The sequence below is a fragment of the Diabrotica virgifera genome, chromosome 2, assembly GCF_917563875.1.
Source record: "Diabrotica virgifera virgifera chromosome 2, PGI_DIABVI_V3a".
NCBI classification, from domain to species: domain Eukaryota; kingdom Metazoa; phylum Arthropoda; class Insecta; order Coleoptera; family Chrysomelidae; genus Diabrotica; species Diabrotica virgifera.
Window position 1 is genome coordinate 239,907,572 of NC_065444.1, and position 21,993 is coordinate 239,929,564.

The 21,993-nt window shown below is 33.3% G+C and overlaps 1 protein-coding gene across 1 annotated transcript in view; it reads right to left on the reverse strand.

The window, feature by feature from the left end:
• The window catches only part of LOC114331671 (sodium channel protein Nach-like), a 31,976-nt gene extending 12,715 nt beyond the window's left edge, over positions 1-19,261 (reverse strand). The window contains exons 1-4 of the mRNA XM_028281291.2: positions 19,126-19,261; positions 6,358-6,558; positions 3,418-3,574; positions 2,722-2,852 (exon numbers count right to left, since the gene is read on the reverse strand). Of these exons, the coding sequence (XP_028137092.1) occupies positions 2,722-2,852; positions 3,418-3,574; positions 6,358-6,558; positions 19,126-19,250 (614 nt within the window). The 5' untranslated portion in view covers positions 19,251-19,261. The remainder of the gene's footprint in view (positions 1-2,721; positions 2,853-3,417; positions 3,575-6,357; positions 6,559-19,125) is intronic.
• Between the last annotated feature and the right edge of the window lie 2,732 nt (positions 19,262-21,993).

Sequence of the window (21,993 nt, forward strand, 5' to 3'; positions counted from 1 at the left end):
AAAATAACCGAGATATAAACGTTTAAAGCTTAAATTTTGCTGCGGGAACCATGTAACCGGGGCCATTTAACCTTTTATTTTTAAAAAAGTAAGGGGTTTAAAAGATTAAGTTTAACCTGATTTCATAGCCCTTGTAATTAACTTTCAAATGGTTTTTAGTTGAACTGGATATAGTAAAAGTTAACGGAGTTATTAAAAAAAAACAATAACATTTTTTGGAAAAATTTTTAAAAGATAAATTTTGAAAAATTTTTGGAGCATAAATTAAAATGCTATTAACTTGTTCCGGGGCTCATTTGATAGATATTTCTAAGTACTTTGACAAATGTCAAATAAGTTAATGTTATAAAATGCATAATTTTCCCGTTATTTAAGCTTGAATGCTTAGATTTGGGTACTCACCAAAAAAATATACATTCAATTACCTATAACTCACTTTTAATTAACATTAAAAGATTTTTATAGTAAAATGTTTATTTCATTTTTTATTAATTTCAATTTTGGTAATAATAACTTTTTTGTAAAAACTTATAGTTTTTGAGTTATTTATGAAAAATCGGTTAAAAACATGCATTCTTCTCACGAAAAATTAAAATTTTTGATCTTTAATAACTCAAAAAGTTTTAATTTATTTTAAAAATTTTGTATAACAAATTTTGCTTAGAATTTGTCCCTCTATCGAATTATGGGGTTGTTCTTAATAAAATAATTTTCACCCCCGAGAAGGGGTGGCCCCCACCCCCAGGGTAAAAGCGCAAGTTGGCACCATGTCACCTTTGTTCCTGGAGATATTCTCTACCCACTCACCAATTTTCATTTTTCATGCAAATCTATGGAGGTTCAACGAAATCGGAGGTAATAGCTCATATCCACCTTCAGTGACTGCACTCAAAGTTCTATCAATTACCTTGCTAAAGAGTATATCACTCCGTATTTGGAAGATATTCTAGGCGACTACGAATGCGGCTTTCGTGCAAGAAGTTCAAAAATAGATCAAATATTTACGATCCGACAAATATTAGAAAAAACTGGGAATTCAACCGAGATGTACACCAACTTTTCGTAAATTTGCAGCAAGCATATTATGATTCATATGGGCCATTCCACGAAGATACGCCTGTTTTGGATTACTTCGACAACGAATATTTTACTGTGCAAAATAAGAAGTACGAAAGTAAATGGCGCTAATAATTATTCCAATAAACAACAATGTAATTTGCAATTTACTTTCGTTCTTAATAATAATCTAATTAATCTCTCAAAGTGAAGATGATTTACAAGGTATGCTGCACCAATTTAACATAACCGCCAGAAAATTTAACATGTTAATTTCCCCAAAAAAGACAAAATGCATGGTTATAACAGCAAATACAATAAGATGCAAATTGGAGCTGGACAGTCAGATAATAGAACAAGTAATGGACTTTAAATATATAGGCATCACACAATCTAGCTACGGAAGGCTCGAAACAGAAGTGGCAGATCAAGTGATAGAGCAAACAGAGCCGCAAGTTACCCGAATGACACAATATGGAGAATTAAAAATATCGGAAAAGAAATGAAAGGCAGAATTTACAAAACAGTCATCAGACCAATAATGATATACGCGGCAGAAACACGACCCAACACAGACAGGACAAAAAGATTGCTCGAAACAGCGGAGATGAAAACCCTTCGAAAAATCGATGGTAAGACTGTATGGGACAGAGTTAGAAGTACAGATATACGACGGAGATGTAAGGTGGATAACATTAATAACTGGGTAAGAAACAGAAGAATAGAATAGAATGACCACATAAGCCGAATAACAACAAATAGAGTAGTAAGGACAGCGAGAGACGGATCCCCAATAGGAAGACGATCAGTGGGAAGACCACGAAAACGATGGAACGACAACTTATTAGAGGAACATTGAAAAAAACAGACAGTCATGTCTATACAAAAAAAAAGAAGAAGAGAACTTCGAAGTAGTCAAAGAGTTTAAATATCTAAGGAAGGTAATAACAGATAAAAAACATATAATATGTAGAAAACGAGGTCTCAGCAAGAATAGCTGCTAGAAATAGAACTTTATAATACCTATCTCATTATTAAGATCTAAGCTTCTAAAAAAACAATCTAAATTAAGACTGTGCATGTCAATTATTCGCCCAGTTGGCACATATGGAAGTGAAATATGGACTCTACATCAGTGGGAAATAAATAAGCATTTATTTTAAGAGTGTATTTATTATAAGCACAATAAATAAATAAATATTTGAAAGGAAGGTTCTCAGAATGATGTTTGGCTATCAAAGAGATGAATTGATAAGAGAGTGGAGAAGGCACCGGCGCCGTAATGCTGAAATGGTGACTCTATCTCTATATGGTACTGAAAATATCGTCAGACATATAAAAGCTAACCAGATAAGATGCGCAGGTCATGTGGTAAGATCAGAGGAAGACAGAGTGTTAAAGACAGTGTTTTTTGAGAAACCAGACGGTAGAAGATCAGTAGGCCGTCCCAGAAAAAGATGGAAGGATGATGTTGAAGCCGATTTATTTAGTATTGGGGTACAACAATGGGAAATTAAACAGCCAGATCGGAGAGCTATAGTGGATGCGGCGAAGACTTCACCCCATGTTGTAAAGCCAGTCAAGAAGAAGAAGAAGAAGAAGAAGAAGCTTATCTTACTACGACGATGTAGCTTAGTTTGAAATGTAATATAATTGTTTTCTTACTTGATTGAGAGTAATCTAGCAAATTTAGCAAAAAATGTAAAGCAAATGCCGAGTTCCGATAAAATTAAATTCCATTTAAATTCGCGCGATTTGTCCACTGTTAATAATAATCCGGTAATGGTGGGATGAACCTGAAATAACCGTAAATTGGTTAGTTAAGAGTGGTTAGCAAATGCTTAATAAAGTTTATCCCAAACCCTTTTTTCAGTGCGTCATAGTTTGTCGAATTGGCTCTAACGCATTAAGGTCGAAGTGACAGAAAAAAACGTACGTCCGTGATTATATACATAGAACGTCAAAAATTATGTATTCATTAAAGGGTATCACCATATTAACGCGACTATACTAATCTCAATAGATAACCAATTCATGATATGCGAATAAAGATAATTTGAAATAAAAGCTATCTATCGTGATAGTACTTTCACAATGTTAACGGATAAAATGACAATTGTAATTCTAGGTTAGAAATTTGTCAATGACGTAAATAAATATTTTATGTCATTGGTATATCGGACATTGTATAGTGAAATTGTATTCTATATTTATTTAGTTTTTCCTTAATTCCTATTCATATAAATATTGATATTTATATAAACATAAATATAAATATTCTGACAACTGTCAGATTTTGCATACAATGTCATGCTGTGACGCACTGAAAAAAGGGTTTGGGATAAACTGTAGATTTATTACGTTCAAAGCCAGTTGTGCCATATCAATATCCATTAGGGTAGCATCATTGCCAAATTTTTCAAAATTATGGAAATTTATATACGTAGCGTTGGTTACTGCCGTTACAAATTCCAAATAGTATTCAAATTTTGGATCAGAGGGTTTAATTTTCCATTTTCTGCAAATCAAGATTAGATATTATATACCTACCTACCATTCATGATTAGACAGTGATTCAAAACCGATTTTTTCAGTTATCACATTAATCCAAAAAATTATTAAAAAATCCATTCGAGATATCAAATTATACAACTTTTGTTAAAAGCTTAGGCGCAAAATTTCTGGCCAATGCTTTCTAAAAATGCATTCATTTTTTTTCGAATGCTGAAAAACTAATTAATATTTTTGAAATAATAAATATTTTTGAAATATTTAAACGCAGAATGAAAAATTACATTACATATTAACGAGAGCCAAAAGTCCCTTAGAATAAACAAATAGATTATTTTAAATGGAATATTTTAAATTAAAACTATCACTCAATTTTTCTTTTTAACCCTGCAACTTAATAAAATTAATATTATAGAAGTTTTCAGGGACTTTCGGCCCTCGGTAATAATGTAATCTTTCATTCTGCGTTTACACTTTTCAAAAATACCTATTAGTTTTCTCAGAATTCGAAAATAAAATGAATGCATTTAAAAAGCATTGGCTCGAAATTTTGCGCTTGCACTCTTAGTTTTCTAACCACTTATTCCAATTCCCTCTTAATTCTAGATACTAGAAAAAATTCGTTTGCTTAACATTCATTTATGGTAACAAACAGCTCTTCTTAAATACTTTTCTAAAATTACGTTAAATAACGCAGTTGATGAAGGGCCCCATTATTTAAATTCATCCTTAACCCTTTCGTGGGCATGAATAAAATATGGTTGCTATGATGAATATTCTTCTTCTTCTTTTTGTAGTACCTATCCGTTTCGGATGTTGGTGACCATTATGGCAATCTGTACTTTGCACACTGCTGCTCTGAAAAGACTTGTGGTTATTGTGGTAAACCACGTACGTAGATTTTTTAACCAGAAAATCCTTCGCCTTCCTGGTCCACGTTTTCCTTCAACCTTTTCCTGTAAAATTCGCTTTTGCCTGTTTTATTGTGGTTAACAGTTCGTTCCTTTCTGTATTTTTAATAAGACCTCCTGATTAGTACCTAACGAGGCCAAGTATAAGATATCTCCAGGATTCTACGATAAAGTCAAATTTCGAAATTCTTAATTTTCTTGTAAGTAGCGTCTGTGAGCGTCTATGATTCAACTCCATACAACAGTATAGGGAATGTTCCCAATTTTAATTGACGTTCGTACCAAGGTAGGTGTATGTTTTTACTCTCTCTATTCGTTGACCGTTAACACTGATACGTCCAAATTGCTGTTCCTTCTTAGACATCATCATACATTTTGTTTTCTTAATGTTTAGTGAAAGTACATATTATCTTTGACTTACTTTTGTGATCCTATTCATGAATTCCTGGAGGACTTCATAACTGTTAGCGAATACCACTCATCCACATTTATCTGATGTTAATGATACTTTCTCCGTTAATTCGAATTTCGGTTTCCACATCCTCTACTGTTTCTTGAAAGATTTCCTTAAAGTATTTGTTGAACAGCAGAGGTAATATCATACATCCCTGTCGGACCCCACGTTTGATTTTGATATCATCGAATTCTCCTGATGCCTTTGTACATATATACGATGTATGGTTCCAGTAAAGATTGCTAATAATTGTTAGATCACAGATACTTATTCCAATTTACATTACACTATAATCCATTTCGTGCTGTCAAGTATTCGAAATTTTAAAATATTCTTATAAAAGTTTTCACTTGAAATAGAAAGAACATTACAGACACGATTGGATCACTCGTATACCAAATAGAAACAATCAAAAGGTTAATCAATGTCAATAAAAGTGGGACGTATTAAATCTCTTTGTCAATCAAATCTTAACCCTTGGTGCATTATTTTTTATATACAGGGAGTTGAATTATTTAGATTTTCATGTAAAAGTAAAGAAATGCTTCAATGAGTCCTCTTAAAATAGAAAACAGCCTAAAAGAATGAGTATATTAAAAAAACTATGAGGTAGAGCTAAGAGCTACACAGTGTATATATTTATATTAAACTATTGTCAGCCTTTATACAATTTTAATCCAAGAAAATTACTAGGGTAATTCGCAAAATGAGATTCTCTACGCCGCTGAGAAAGAATGCGATGCGCTGGAAAAATCTGGCATCGCTGCCTTGTACATCAGCTCTCCCTCTCTCTTACATCACCACTGTCGTCTCGCTGCATTGCTCAGTGTAGCCCTAGCAGCCTTCGAAGATAAGGGCTCCGGTCGCTCTTACCGCCAATGGGAAATCCATTATGTGATACGTTTTTTAAATGCATAATGGATTTCACCTAATGAATTTCATCGTCAATTAATCGAGCCTTAATGGTAAAACTGCATATCTGTTCAACATGCTCGCAAATAGTGTATATAATTCAGTGAAGGCCGAAAGAAAATTCACGATGAATCTGAAGTCCTTCCCCTTGGTCTTCACTAAATTCACTCTACACCATTTGCGAACATGTTAAACATATAATATGCACTTTTACCCATGAATTTAGATTAACTTTTGTGTTTAAAAAACGTATCAAAGGTATCACATTGGCGGTAATAGCAACCTGGACCTCCATATTCGAACGCTGCTAGGCCGACAATGAGCAATGCAGCGAGGCGAAACTGGTGGCATAAGAGAGAGGGCGAGTTGATGTGTAAGACAGTGTTGCCAGATTTCTACCCTCGCGTTGCATCCTTTCTCAGCAACGTTGGAAATATTACTATATTTTGGGCGATATTCACAAGAAAACTAGATAAAAATAATAAAAACACATCTTTACATAATAGACATTACTTATAAATGTATTTCTCGGCCTTTTGCAGATCAACTTTATTATTGAAGCATCCAGTTACTGCTGGAATATGATTTTGCCAGTTTCTGTAGTCTTTCTCAATTGATATAACTGTTGGATTGGCAACGAATCTGTTCCAGTTGGAAATTGTTAAGGCTATGGCACCTGCTGCCGATGTGCCGACTATCAATAGCCAAAATAATCTGAAAAATATTATAACAGACATATAAAACCAAAAAGTGGATGGAACAAAAATAAATAATTTTACAATTCAAAGTTTTATTAATGTTGTTCTGAAGCTATTTTGTTGTGGCATTTTTATAATGAACTATTTGCAATAAAAAACAACGACACCCGACTTGGGCGTCGAAACGTTAATAAAATCATTTTCTTTTTGGTAAAATTGTGGCTTATGTCCCATTGAAAATAGTTGATCAAAGTTTTATTTTAATAAAACTTTTCTTGAGATCAAGTTTCTAGTAACGCCTTCGTGGTTTCTATGTATTATTTACAAACAAACTTAATGCTGAAATCAAAGAAGGCCCGGGGAGATCTATAAATGGCATCTAACTTCCTGCTTGTTCAGAGCAGTGTTGCCAATCGCATTTCTCTAGATTATCCGATGATTGCTCGAAAAATATATGATTGGTCACGAAAAGGTACGCTAGGTCAAAAATTATTTTGTTATTAAAATCAATGTTGCCAATGTTATTCTTTTAGTCCCCTTAACAACCATCAAATAACAAAATCCGTTGTTCGTACGCCAATCAGTTGATTGTTGATTGTAATCAATTATCATTATGATAATTAACATAATTTATTGATTAATTAATTATTAATTATCAATTAACGTAACAATTATTAACATAATTGATTAATTAATCAATTAATCTCATAATTGTAATAAATTATGTTTTCAGCAACCCAATCAAAGTTGACATTGACAGTAATTAAATATTTGATAATGATCAGTTGATTCCATTTTTGATTAGCGTTCGAACAACTGGCCCTTTAATCTACTGGATTCTCTATTTCACAGTTTAAAAATTTTCGTTTATAGATGAAAATCTCGTATCCTAGCTGATTATTACCTAATTCATGTATGTAAATATTGACATGACTATTTACTTACTATTATTATATTATTCGTATTTTGTATTATCGTAAGTGTTAAATTCTAAATAAATAAATAAATAAATCTAAATATTAATGAAATATTTGGATCGTTATATTAATTTATTATAATTATTTAAGTTAAAAAAAACACTTTTAAATATTATTTTATTAAAACGTAATAACTACCTAAAACTAGGTACTGGAAAAACAAATAATAAATAAATCATTACAAAATAAACTACAGCTACATTAATATCATAGGCGCAAAATTTCTGGTCAATGCTTTTAAAATGCGTTATTTTTTTCGAGTCCTGAGATAGCTAATACGTATTATTTAAAAATTTAAACGCAGAATGAAAGATTACCCGAGGGCCAAAAGTCCCTGAAGATTTCTATAATTTTTATTCTAATATGTTACAGGGGTAAAAGGAAAAGAGAATATTAAGTGTGATTTTTAAATTCAAATATTTCATGCAAAAGAAACATTTTGTTTATTCGACTTTCAGCCCTCGGTAAGAATGTAATCTTTTATTCTGCGTTCAAACTTTTCAAAAATATTTATTAGTTTTCTCAGGATTCGAAAAAAAATAAATACGTTTAAAGATTATTGGTCCGAAATTTTGCGCCTACGCTCTTTTAACAACTAAAAAAATAGAGATGTATTTGACAGTCTTGTAGTTATTAAGGTATCAAAGTTATTATCCATAATACCCGTGGTGCGTTCAACGTTAATGCCCGACTAAATAATTGTTATAGGCAAAAAATTTGAAGGATTTTTGAGTTAATTAGTAGATATCTAGATATTACTAGTTTCAAATAAGTAGATTTTTCTACAACCACTATTCCAAATGCATTTTTCTGCACAATTTTATGTTAACAAACTTAATATTTTCTCACAGCATAACTGACAGTAGTGTGCAGAAAAGTGACGTTTCTGTGCCGGAAAGTTCTTTTCTGCATAGTACCATTACATTCCTCAAAAAAATCATAAATATAATTAGGTAAGTATAACATGTTTTGATGAAATGGTTTTGTTTAAGATATTAAAGAGAATGTCTAGATGTCCGTCTTGTCAAAAGATGAAAAGTATCGGATGTAACTAACATCATTTATCCAGTATAGGCTATTTATAAAAATTTGGGTGGAACCAAACAAAATTAATGTGTTGTTGGTGTTGGGAATATAATGGATGAGAAAGTTTTAGTCGATGGTCTATACACTGAAAAATATCCGCAAATATCCGATTTATTTAAAGATACGAAGAAGATACGACAACTCTCAAAAAGGTACGCAAATCGGATAATTATCCGCCGATTGGCAACACTGGTTCAGAGTGGCAAAATTCAAACGAAAACTTGGTCCCGCTTACTCAGCTAGGAGTAAAGCTAAGGGTTTGCTCACTACGGAGAGCAATGGATTTTATCCTCGCCTAGTATCTATTGTTGTCGTCCCTCTTCGTATCTACTCAGTGTTTGTTGTACGTTTGCCGACAGTATCTAAAATATTGGATATATTTTACCTGGTATTGGATACATGGGTACGATACATTGATCGGAGTAAGGCTTGGCGCCACGTAATGAGCACAACTTAATAGAACTCAAGAGAGATCTTATATTTTAGTTCGTTCAGAGAGCGTCATAAACACCCTTACCGGTTTCAAGCTCCTTAGCTTTCTTCAGAGACTGTATATTGAAGATAAGGGTGTTTATGTGCTCTACACAAAGTCGTATGCTTCTGAAATAATGAATTTATTCCATACTTTTGCACCACACTATACAGGTTGATTCATTAAGAAGGTACAATCTCTGAGTTGTAGTTTCTGGGCCTCAACATATTAAGATTTAACCCTTCTTCTTCTTCTTATACTTGCATATTTGTTGTAGATCTGTCAATCTGTTAATTCCGAAGTTGAAGTATTTCTTAAGATGTAGACTGCCAGCTATCTCTCCATCTTTTTGGTGGTCGCTTGCCAGCTGGTTTTTCTCCTAGCGTGATTCTTAGTATTCTGTGCTCCTCCATTCTTTTTACATGACTGAACCATTCTCTTCGTCTTTGCCTACCTCATCTTACTACATCTTGCACGCCACATTGTTCCCTGATAATGTTGTTTCGTATTCTATCCCTTCTTGTCTTCCCTGCAATTGCTCTTAGTGCCTTTTATTCGGCTGTTCGTAGCATGCTTTTGGTTTTATTGGTGTCTTCTCTTGATTCAATGCCATAGGTCATAATAGGTCCGATGTCTGATGCAAGTTTTATGAATTCTAACTTTGCTGTCCATTCTCATATATGGGTTATTCCAGACCACATCTCTCAAACATCCGTACAAGACAGCGGCCTTGTTAATTTGTCCTCTTAGGTCTCTGTCTGGGTCATGATAACTTGATAAATCTACACCTAGATATTTAAACTGGTTTAGCTGTTCTGTGAGTTTCCCCTCTACCACGAGCTTGTATCTAATTGGATCTTTCGCAATGGTAATGCATTTTGTTTTCTGCGTGGATATGTTCATGTTCAGTCGTCGACATGCTTGGTAGAATCCATAAAGTTGTCTTTGTAGGTCATCCTCATCCTCTGCAATCTGCAATCAGTGTGATCGAGTCTGTATCCTAGTTGTAGCGATTTAACCCAAATCACTTAAATAAAATGTGGCTCGTTACTGAGTTACACGGTATTTTTACCCAGTACTGTAAAACTCTTTGACATATCCTTGTCATACTTGCCAAAAAATGTAGGTACTCTACACCCTACTAAATTATGATAAATAAATGTTTCTGGCACCTACCAGAGGCGTACGACAGGGGGAGTGAATAGTTGACTCTTCCCAAATTCTACACCAGTGGCGGAATTGCTATTCTATCGCAATATTTCGATTCTCCAATACTTTCTATGAATTTATTATACTCTTCATTTGTAACGATAAAGTCATTAGTTTTCGAGATATTTGAAGTTGAAAATAAAACGTCACAGCTTTGTTGATTAATGTACTATTCACCTTCATTCGTAAGTTCAAATATCTCAAAAACTAATGATTTCTAATGATATTCACTGAAGAGTATATTATTTACATAGAACGTATTGGAGAATCTAAAAATTATAAAATAGCAATTCCGTCAGCGGCGTAGAATTTGGGAAGAGTCAACCATTCACTGTTCCCTGTCGTACGCCTCTGGCAGTAGCCAGGAAAAAATTATTTATCATAATTTAGTAGGTGTACAGTATGTACCTACATTTACTGTCAAGTAAGTATGAGAAGGATATATGTCAGATAGTTTTAAAATACTGGGTAAAAATAGTTATTACATTTTTAAATAAAACACCCTGTAACTCAGTAACGAGCCACATTTTATTAAATGATTAGGGTTAGATCATAATATTTTGAGGTTCAGAATCTACAACTCAGAGATTGTACATTCTTAATGAATCACCCTGTATATTGGTTCATGGTAGTTCATGTCTAGCTCAGTTTATTCGGAAATTACGAATCGTCCATAAAAACTTTTAATATTCTTTATTTCGGTTATTTCGTAATGTGTAATTTTTTTAATTCGCACAAAAATTTATTGATACAACTTTGGACGGATGCGCAATTCAATCATATTATACAATTAAACAAAACCGCGACTTTGCAAATGTCCTCGACATATTTTTCGTGTTGTAACGGTAAATTTAAAAACCGTTATCCTAAAATGGTAGTTTATTCCGTGCATGGTAATAATTTTTATACATGTATGTCGTTCACTGCTATAATAACAAACAGTTTATTATGTATTTGATTTTAAAAATATGATAGATAAATATAATATGATACTGAAGACTTTTAAGATGTAAATGTGGAGTGAAAGATATACAGGGTGTAACAAAAATACAGTTCATAAATTTGATTACATATTCTGGGACCAAAAATAATTCGATTGAACCTAACTCACCTTAAGTGATTAGTATTACAAATGTGCACATAAAAATAGTTACAGCCCTTTTAAGTTACAAAATGAAAATCGATTTTTTCGAATGTATCGAAAATTATTGGAGATTTTTTATTGAGAATGGACATGTGGCATTCTTATGGCAGTATCATCTTAAGAAAAAATTATAGTGACATTTGGACACCCCATAAAAATTTTATGGGGGTTTTGTTCCTTTAGACCCCCCCAAACTTTTGTGTACGTTCCAATTAAATTATTATTGTAGTACCATTAGTTAAACACAATGTTTTTAAAACTTTTTTGCCTCTTTGTACTTTTTCGAAAAGTCAGTTTTTATCGAGATATTTTGAATATTTGTCAAATCCACCACATATTTGTATATGATCAAGTATATTCAAATGGGAAATAAGCCACAATTTTACCTAAAAATGATTTTATTAACGTTTCGACGCCCAAGTCGGGTGTCGTTGTCAAAATACAAAATAATACTAAATAAACAAAAATGTTGTTGCTTAGTAAAAAATTCTTCTAATAATTTATTTAATCTGACTCATTTATATCGGCAATTCAGACACGTATTATACATTTTAAAGTAGACGACTTTAAAATGATATTGCCAATATTGAAGAGTTGCGTTCCTGGGACGACTTTACTAAAAGATAGTTCATTCGATTACATGAAATCAATCCCAACTCAAGAATATCCGCCACAAAAAATCATAGCATGTGATCTGTCTTTAAAATGACAACCAAATGCAACGGTGGCACTGAAATTCTCTAAAAAATGCTATGATTTTTTGTGGCGGATATTCTTGAGTTGGGATTGATTTCATGTAATCGAATGAACTATCTTTTAGTAAAGTCGTCCCAGGAACGCAACTCTTCAATATTGGCAATATCATTTTAAAGTCGTCTACTTTAAAATGTATAATACGTGTCTGAATTGCCGATATAAATGAGTCAGATTAAATAAATTATTAGAAGAATTTTTTACTAAGCAACAACATTTTTGTTTATTTAGTATTATTTTGTATTTTGACAACGACACCCGACTTGGGTGTCGAAACGTTAATAAAATCATTTTTAGGTAAAATTGTGGCTTATTTCCCATTTGAATATACTTGATTATAAAAATGCCACAAGAAAATAGCTTCAGAACAACATATTTGTATATGGTTAAGTACGATTATGGAGACTTGGTAATAATAATAGGTTTCTTCTAGCAAACAGTCAAACTAGTCAGAAACCATCAACAAACAGTTGGTCAGTGAGAGAACATAATACAGTCACCAGTGCTATAGCCTCTACTCGCGCTGGTCCACTATACGCTGATGGTTTCACACCGTTTGAAACTGATGCTAAAACAAACCTATTAGTCCTGTCGCCAGGGGGGGTACAACGGCCTCCTGTATTCAGATGGACTTACCCAAGATTTTTTTATGTATTTTGACCTGTAGAACACGAATTTTTTGGGTAACAGTTGATCCGGATGTCGATAAGATTGTTATAAACCAAGAAGTTGAGGAATCACATAACAGCGATTTATTGCAAAAGAAAACATTTTTTGTATTTTTTGGGCCTTTCTAACCAAAAAATGTTCCTACAAATTTTTTCGTAGGATGCATAGTTTTCGAGATAAACGCGGTTGAACTTTCAAAAAATCGAAAAATTGCAATTTTTGAACCCGAATAACTTTTGATTAAAAAATAAAATAGCAATTCTGCTTACCGCATTTGAAAGTTCAAGTTAAATTTTATCGGTTTTAATTATTTGCATTGCTAAAAATTAATTATTTTATTGTTAAAACAAAGCTATAAACACCTAGTGTTTGAGTGATGTTTTCAATTATTTCTCATTTAAAATCGAATGAGTAGGTAGAGGAGGTAAAAGTGCAAGCGGCGCTATTTCTACGTAGCATGCATTAAAACGCATGTATTAGGCACGGGAAACACTATGTGTTTATAGCTTTTTATAACAATCAAAAAATAAATTTTTAGCAATGCAAATATTCAAAACAGATAAAATTTTACTTAAACTTTTAAAGGCGGTAAGCAGAATTGCTATTTTATTTTTTAATCAAAAGTTATTCGGGTTCAAAAATTGTAATTTTTCGATTTTTTGAAAGTTCAACCGCGTTTATCTCGAAAACTATGCATCCTAAGAAAAAATTTGTAGGAACATTTTTTGGTTAGAATGGCCCAAAAAATACAAAAAAATGTTTTGTTTTGCGAGAAATCGCTGTTATGTGATTCCTCAACTTCTTGGTTTATAACAATCTTATCGACATCCGGATCAACTGTTACCCAAAAAATTCGTGTTCTACAGGTCAAAATACATAAAAAAAACTTGGGTAAGTCCATCTGAATACAGGAGGCCGTTGTACCCCCCTTGGCGACAGGACTATATGAACATTTATTTATGATTTACATTTTTAGGGATATTTTGAACCATATTAAAAAAGAAGTCACTTCTCAATAAAAGGTGCCTTTTTGAAAAAATACAAAGAGGCAAAAACGTTTTAAAAACACTGTGTTTAACTCATGGTACCGCAGTAATATTTTAATTGGAACGTATACAAATATTTGGGGGGTTTAAAAGAACAAAATCCCCAAAAAAATTTTATGTAAACATATTGAAAAATAAGCCTCAACTCGATAAAACCTGCCTTATCGAAAAAATACTAAGAGGCAAACAAGTTTTAATAATATTGAATTTAACTAATGGTACCACAATAATAATTTAATTGAGACGTACACAAAAGTTTGGGGGGTTTAAGGAAACAAAATCCCCATACAATTTTTATGGGTTGCACAAATTTCACTATAATTTTTCTTTCAGATGTTCCCGCCATAAGAATGCCACATGTCCATTTTCAATAAAAAATCTCCAATAGTTTTCGATATATTCGAAAAAATCGATTTTCATTTTGTAACTTCAAAGGGCTGTAACTTTTTTTATGTGCATATTTGTACTAAAGTAAGTTAGGTTCATTCGAACTATTTTTGGTCCCAGAATATGTGATTTAATTTATGACCTGTATATTTGTTACACCCTGTATAGACCAGAGCATTTTTAAATACAGCACGTATCGACTTGAAACTTTTTGCATTGTATCCTGGATGACGCCAGGAAAAAGTCTACAATAGAAAAATGGGTAGAAATGCATAACTGCATTTTAAAGTGCATAACATGCATTCAAAAGTGCATAAACATATATATTAAGGGCCAGATTTTGATATTCGTGAGTTTTTGGGGTCGCTGAATACGAATAAGCCATCATTACCGACCCTCACATGATGCCGCAGTGTCACTGCTAGGACACGTCATCTTCTGGAGTTTCGATGGTTTTCCCAACTAGGACAAACCCCGGCATGCAGTCACGGATTGCACCGAACGAAATGGCAGGGATGCCCTGGCGGCAACTGCTAGCAAAAGACTAAGTTTTCAATCTAATAGCACATAAAACAACACCAAAGAATGCTGTTCCACATCCTACCAGATTGAAAACAATGGGAACCTTCTGCAAGAAGCAAGAGCAAGCACCTGGTAGAGCTGCTTGCTGAACTCTTTGATTGAAATGGAATAATGATGCGGCTGTAGTTTCGTATTGCAACGAAATTTAAAATGGTTATTCATTTTTGATTTACATGTTTACTCTGTTTGGAGTACGAAGGGAACCATTCTCGTTGGAACTTTACCGCGCTGAGCAGATGGGACGTGAATTATAAATTGTAAAATTTCCCCATCTTCCTTAGTCTCAGCATCCGTTATGGCTTGCAAATTGTAGAGGCCTCGGAGGTGTTACCAGAGAAGGTTCCCATTGTTTTCAATCTGGTAGGATGTGGAACAGCATTTTTTGGTGTTGTTTTATGTGCTATTAGATGAAAACTTAGTTTTTTATTTTTAATTTACTAATGTATAACTCCATCTCTAACAATACTGCAAATAATGTAAATATGTACAAAGGACAATAGTGTTTAGCTGCTTCGTGTTAAGTACCTAAAAGACTATATGATTTAAGAAAAAGTCCCCAAAAAATTCAGACACCCGCTACCCACAGTGTGAATTAAGAAGTCGACGCAACATATCTGTAGCGCCTCAAAAATTCCGTCCCGGATTCCACTTAAAAGTGTAAATTAATATAATAAAAAAACTGAAGGAAATTGCAGGAGACCGGAAGAAATGGGTAAAAGATGTATAGGTGACAGCATAATGCGACGCTCTTATTGGGCGAAAGGACAACGAGAAGAAGAAGAAAAGTGTAAATCAAGACGTGGATAAAGCCACATCTTTACTACACGTGACTCCAATTTGTTAAAGATTGGCTTACTTTTGAAAGAGTGAATTAAGACGTGGTCGAAACAAATCTCTGTTTGGCATTTCTCACAGATTCGTCAAGGATCTGACTGTAGATGTACTCCACATAGTCTGCAATCTGTCAAAGAGTGTCTATTTTTGTGCAAAAGCAATCAATATAGTTATAAGTAGTGATTTTTGCCACACCTCCACAGCCAGGATCTGCATTCCAGTGAGTTTTGATACACAAATAGTGTACATTATACTTTTGAAAGACTCATTTAACTAGTACGTACTTATTTTAGTAAAGTATTTTGTTTCTCAACTATAGTACAGATGTAGTATCTATTTGTAAAATAATTACAATTATTTTGTGCATATACAGTATGTCCCTGTAAGTTGTATCCATATGGAAAACTTTTTTAATATTAATTTTACGAAAAAAAGTTATTCTTTATAAAAAGCTCTGCATGGTTCAAAACCTAAGATTTAACCATCAAATATCAAATTTTTTGAATAATATACGAGGTATGTCAAAAAGTTTGAATTTCACTCAAGAGTAAAGTAGCTTTATTTTTCGTAATATTGGAAATTGCTATTATGAAAAGTTGTTTGGAATTAAAAACTATCTAATATGCAATTGCATCCTTCTAATTGAAAAAATTTTTTTTTGAAAAATCATGGATAACTATCATTATTTTTTCAGTTATTTCAATTCTGATAACTCTTTTATTATTAATTTTACGAAAAAAAAGTGATTCTTAATAAAAAGTTCTGGATGGTCTAAAACTTACAATACAACTATCTTATATCAAATTTTATCAATTTTATACGAGGTATGTCAAAAAAGATAAATTTAGATCAAAAGTAAAGTACCTTTATAGTTCAGAATATTTCAATTAGAAGGATGTAATTACATACTGAAACATAGTTTTTAATTCTAAATAACTTTTCATAATAACAATTTTCGATATTGTGAAAAATAAACGTATTTTACTCTTGAGCGAAATTCATATTTTTGACATACCTCGTATAGAATTGATAAAATTTGACATAAGATGGTTGTATTTTAGATTTTAGACCATGTATAACGTTTTATTAATCACTTTTTTCGTAAAATTAACAATAAAAGAGTTATCTGAATTAAAATAACTGAAAATAATGTTAGTTATCCATAATTTTTCAAAAAAAAATTTTTCAATTAGAAGGATGTAATTGCATACTAGAATACAATTTTCAATTCCAAACAACTTTTCATAATAGCAATTTTCAATATTGTGAAAAATAAAGCTACTTTACTCTTGAGTGAAATTCAAACTTTTTGACATACCTCGTATAATATTCAAAAAATTTGATATTTGATGGTTAAATCTTAGGTTTTGGACCATGCAGAGCTTTTTATAAGGAATAACTTTTTTTCGTAAAATTAATAATAAAAAATGGATACAACGGGTTATAATGCGCATGCGCCGGGATCATAGGTTTTAACATATAAAAATTCACCCTCATATCGCCGGTAAAGAAGTATAACTTCAAAAAGTTTTCCATATGGATACAACTTACAGGGACATACTGTATATGCGCATCATTCTCCGATCTCTAGTAAAGTTATAAGCTCTCATTCGACACGACATATATGTCCATATACTACAGGCCTCTGTAGTAAACCATGTAAATCATGTTAAAAAACATCAAATGTTAAGACCAGAGCCGGATTTAAGGCAGTGGCGGCCCCTGGGTAGAATCGTTGTGGGGGCCCTACGTCCTACCATTAAAAAAATGTTGATCTATTTTTATAAATATCTACATTTTTAAATACAGTAACATTTAAAATTAAAATTTGTTACAGTAAAATATTAAAAATAAACATAGTAGGATGTAGGGTTGAAGTCCGGATACTTTTCGAGATTTTTTATTTGAACATTTTTTGACTATGTCGGACATCGATATTGCTTTAATACATCGTGTTCAATGCTCATTATAGAGAGATGATTCAAACGCTCTTGGCCTATCATAGACCGAAGTCAATTTTTAATTAACTTAAGTTTTGAGAATTACCTCTCCCCACTACAGTTAGTTGGTATTAGAAATATAAACGAAGTATCAGCTCAACATTTGGAAACGCATCATTCACATTATTTTCTTCTAGCAATCGGTACATTTAAAGTTCTTTGCTTATATTTAATGATCAGATATCCTCTTTTAAAAATTGTACCTAAGCTTTGGTAGCTCTGAAGCTAAATGATGTCTTCTTCTTCATGTGCCGTGCTTGATTATCAAACATTGGCTATAGTAATTTTGTTCACGGCAGCTCAAAAAAGGGATGTAGAGGATCTGTTAAACCATTTTCTCAGGTTTTTAAGCCATGACGTTCTTCTTCAACCTGCCCCTCTTCTTCCGTCTACCTTGCCGTGTATTATTAAATGAAGTACATTATATCTCTCTGGGTGTCGCATAACATGGCCAAAATATTGTACATTTATATGAATGAGCCAAATATATCTAAATGATCTAAAAATCCAAAATTGGAGCATTTATATGCAGAAAGCCTCTGACTTAAAGAGGTAATGCGGTGATCTATAATAGCGATAAAATTTTGAGTCCTAAATTTCTCTGATATTCGAGTCAGTCGAATATTCCGTAGTCATTTTCTATGTGTCGAATAGTCTTGACTTCCGCTTACCATCGCGCCTCGCCTCTCATATATGTTTTGAAATTGTCACGCCTTGACTGTATAAATTCTTTAAGTGATCTAAGTGCTGCCACTCCTGTATTAAGGGCAATATTTGGATCTTGGAGAATACGACTTAAACTGTTTTTTTCTCTAAGATTTCATTCCAAAATATTGCAAATATTCCTGTTTACAGTAAGCAAATCCGATTATACAAACAATTTGTTTCGCTACGAGTTTTAAATTGTTGCTTCCGAAATTTTGGATAAGTCTACTTTAGTCTGATTATAATCTTTAACTAGTGCTTTTGCGGCATCACTTCTGGATAACCATTTAGTAGTATTTACTCTTTTAGGAACAATAATATTTCTGCCACGGTCTGCGTTGCTGTCGCTTAAAGAAGCAGCTTTTAAACATTTGATTAACAAGTTGTATCTATATGTAGAGGTAGTGAAGATACATATAGTTCTAAGAAATCAGATGATGCTGTAGGAGCAGAACAACACCCGTCTGCAGCTTTTGCAATTAAATTTAGAGAGTGGACGGCACAAGTGTTTGTATAAAACAAAAATAATTCTATGCGAATAATTTGCTAATATTTTTTGCGTTTGAGGCTTTGTGGGGGCCCCCGGAATGTGGGGGCCCCGGGCAGCTGCCCAGCCTGCCACCCCTTAAATCCGGCCCTGGTTAAGACAGTAAACAGTAAATTTTCTACCCTGTAAACACAGGATATAGTAGAGTATATTAATACAAAAAAAATCATACCGTTCAATGGGATGTAAATTTGGCATTCCAACTATATTTAAACCATGAATAGTGGTTTCCCGACAAAAATTTTGTATTTGCCTCCACACTTTACTGCTACAACCTTCTTTCTTGAAACGTATCATATTGCTAGCACCCTCATCTATCGAATGAAAGTCATTTGGGCATTTCCACAGCGTCCCCCATCGACTACATTAAGATCGGATTCCTTTTAAGTGATAACATTGTACGGAGTTGGGTTACGCAATTGACTTTTGTGCTTTCAACAAATTTATTTATACCCACAATAACGTTAATGTGTTTTTATAGGACAACAGAGTGGTGTAAAGAATGGGGAAAGGTAAAGGTAACAAACAAAAAAGAAAATGATTTTGAGTTCTGAAAACCTTTATTTATTAGTGAACATGAAAGACAGTTTATGTTTCCTTCGATTCAGATGCGATACACAATCTCCAGACAGCTGTTTCTGTCTTACGACGTCCTCAGTGAAGCTACGTGCATAACTCCGAATCAAAACGAAACCAAACTGTCTATTTAAATGGAATTTCAAAAATAGTTTAAATTTTATTTTTGAAATTACTGATTACGAATTTCGAGGGTAAATTTCGATCCGAGTGGTCAAAAAATTGTTATAAACAATTTAATTGTTTATAAATTGTTTATAAGGCTCTGGCTCATAAACTAAAAGAGATAAAAAAGAATGTTTCAAATAAAATTTGTTCGTTAATAAAAAACGAAGATAAAAACGTTTACTAAACTTAAATCCAACAATTAGAACTTAAGATATTGTAACAGTGCACAATGCAAATTGCAAAATAAGTATTTTTCGAAGCTTTATCGATCGTAACTCGGCTTCTACGCATGAAAATGAGCTTTAGAAGGTCCCATTTTAAAGCTTCATTAATAGGCTTCCAAACAAAGTTTGTTAAATTACTTTATCTTCGTCTGTTTTAAAGTTATACCCGTTTAAAATTATAATTTTCTTAAAAAAATTGTACATTAATTTGTTTATAAGGGTTTCAAGTAAATTTGAGCTGTAAACATTTACACTTTAATTTACAATAATGATAGAAGGACTCAAAAGGAATAATTTGAGCTTAAGAAAATGTTCGTAAGTTTATTTTTGGTCAAGATATCGATATTTTAATGGCGCGCTATGAGGCGCAATATCGGCTCACAGTCAAGTATTTTTCGACGCTTTATTGATCGTAACTCGGCTTCTACGCATGCAAATGAGCCAATATGTGATATCCATATAAAAATATATCGAGTTATTTTGCAGCATGATCATTGCATATAAAACGAGCATTTATGTTGTGGCGGCATACACTCAATTGGCGTGCCTTGATGATGCTGCAAAAGAACTAGATCCACTTTATATGGATACTATCCACTATCCACTGGATATCTATATAACATAAATTATATAATATATCTACATCATATAGAATATAGATAATATTAGACTCTGAAGTCCCAGAAAGTTTTAGTTTTACTGCCTACAAGAACAGACTTAGTACCACCATGTACAGGGCCGTCTCAACCCGGGGGTGCAAGGGGTGCGAGGCACCCGGGCACCATGTCCGAGGGGCGCAAACTGAACACTTGCTAGGCTCAAACCTGCGCTTTTTGTCCTTAAAAAATTACAAATAATAAAAACATACAAGTGCACTTTCGGTATTTTTTACAAAGGCTATTATGTGGTAGATACATTGTATCTACCACAATGCAACGGCTAGCTAAAACTCTCTGATCAACAAACTAATTAATTCTGTATGCAGCGAGGAGTACGGCAAGGAGACACCATCTCACCAAAGCTGTTCACAACCCTTTTAGAACACAATTTTAAGAAGGCAGATCTGAACGAATATGGTATCAATATAAATGGAGAGAAGCTGTCATTTGAGATTCGCAGATGACATCGTCCTTATAGCCGATCGTATGGATGATGCAATAATAATGTTGAACAAGTTATATCACGCTTCCTTAGAGGTCGGACTAAAGATTAACATCAACAAGACGCAAATAATGACTAATCTCGTGCTAAATCGTAATATTGTTGTTGATGGAATTGATATTGAGCAGACTATATCTTAGAAGTACTTGGGACATGAAATTCGGTTGGGAAGAGATAACCAGACGTGCGAGCTCCCACGTCTCATAAGATTAGCCTGGGCAGCGTTTGGTAAACTGAGCTATGTATTTAAATCGGACTTACATATATGCCTGAAAAGAAAAATCTTTGACCAGTGTGTATTGCCTGTACTCACTTATGGAGCGGAAACATTAACACTCACAAAAAAGGTAGTGAACTAGATTCGCATAACTCAGATGGCTATGGAGCGCCAGATATTGGGTGTCTCCCTGAGGGACCGAATTCCAAACGAAGAAATACGTCGTAGAACAAAAACAACGGACGCCGTCGGAAGAATCGCGTCGCTCAAGTGAAATTGGGCAGGACACGTCGCCAGATTGTCAGACAACCGATGCACAAAACGTATTGTCGAGTGGAGACAGATGGGCTGACGATCTGAAGCGTATTGTCGGCAACTGGATGCAAGCAGTGGACGAGTACAGGTTGATGATGATGACCTTATTTTCTTCTTGCTTGTTCATAATCCAAGTTTCGCTGGCATCATACGTCACTGTGGGTATGATTACTGTGTGGTACCCTCGCAGTTTGGCTGTTCTTGAAATATTTTTTGCTTTCAGTATTGAATTTAGTGACCCTATCTGTCTGCTCCCTTGTCTATCTCTTTTCTTCTTTTCCCGTATTCGTTATGGTTACTCATAAGTATTCAAATTCTGACACTTTTTCAAAACTATGCCAGTTTATGTTCCTTTCATTTTGATGTATTTGCTGCCATT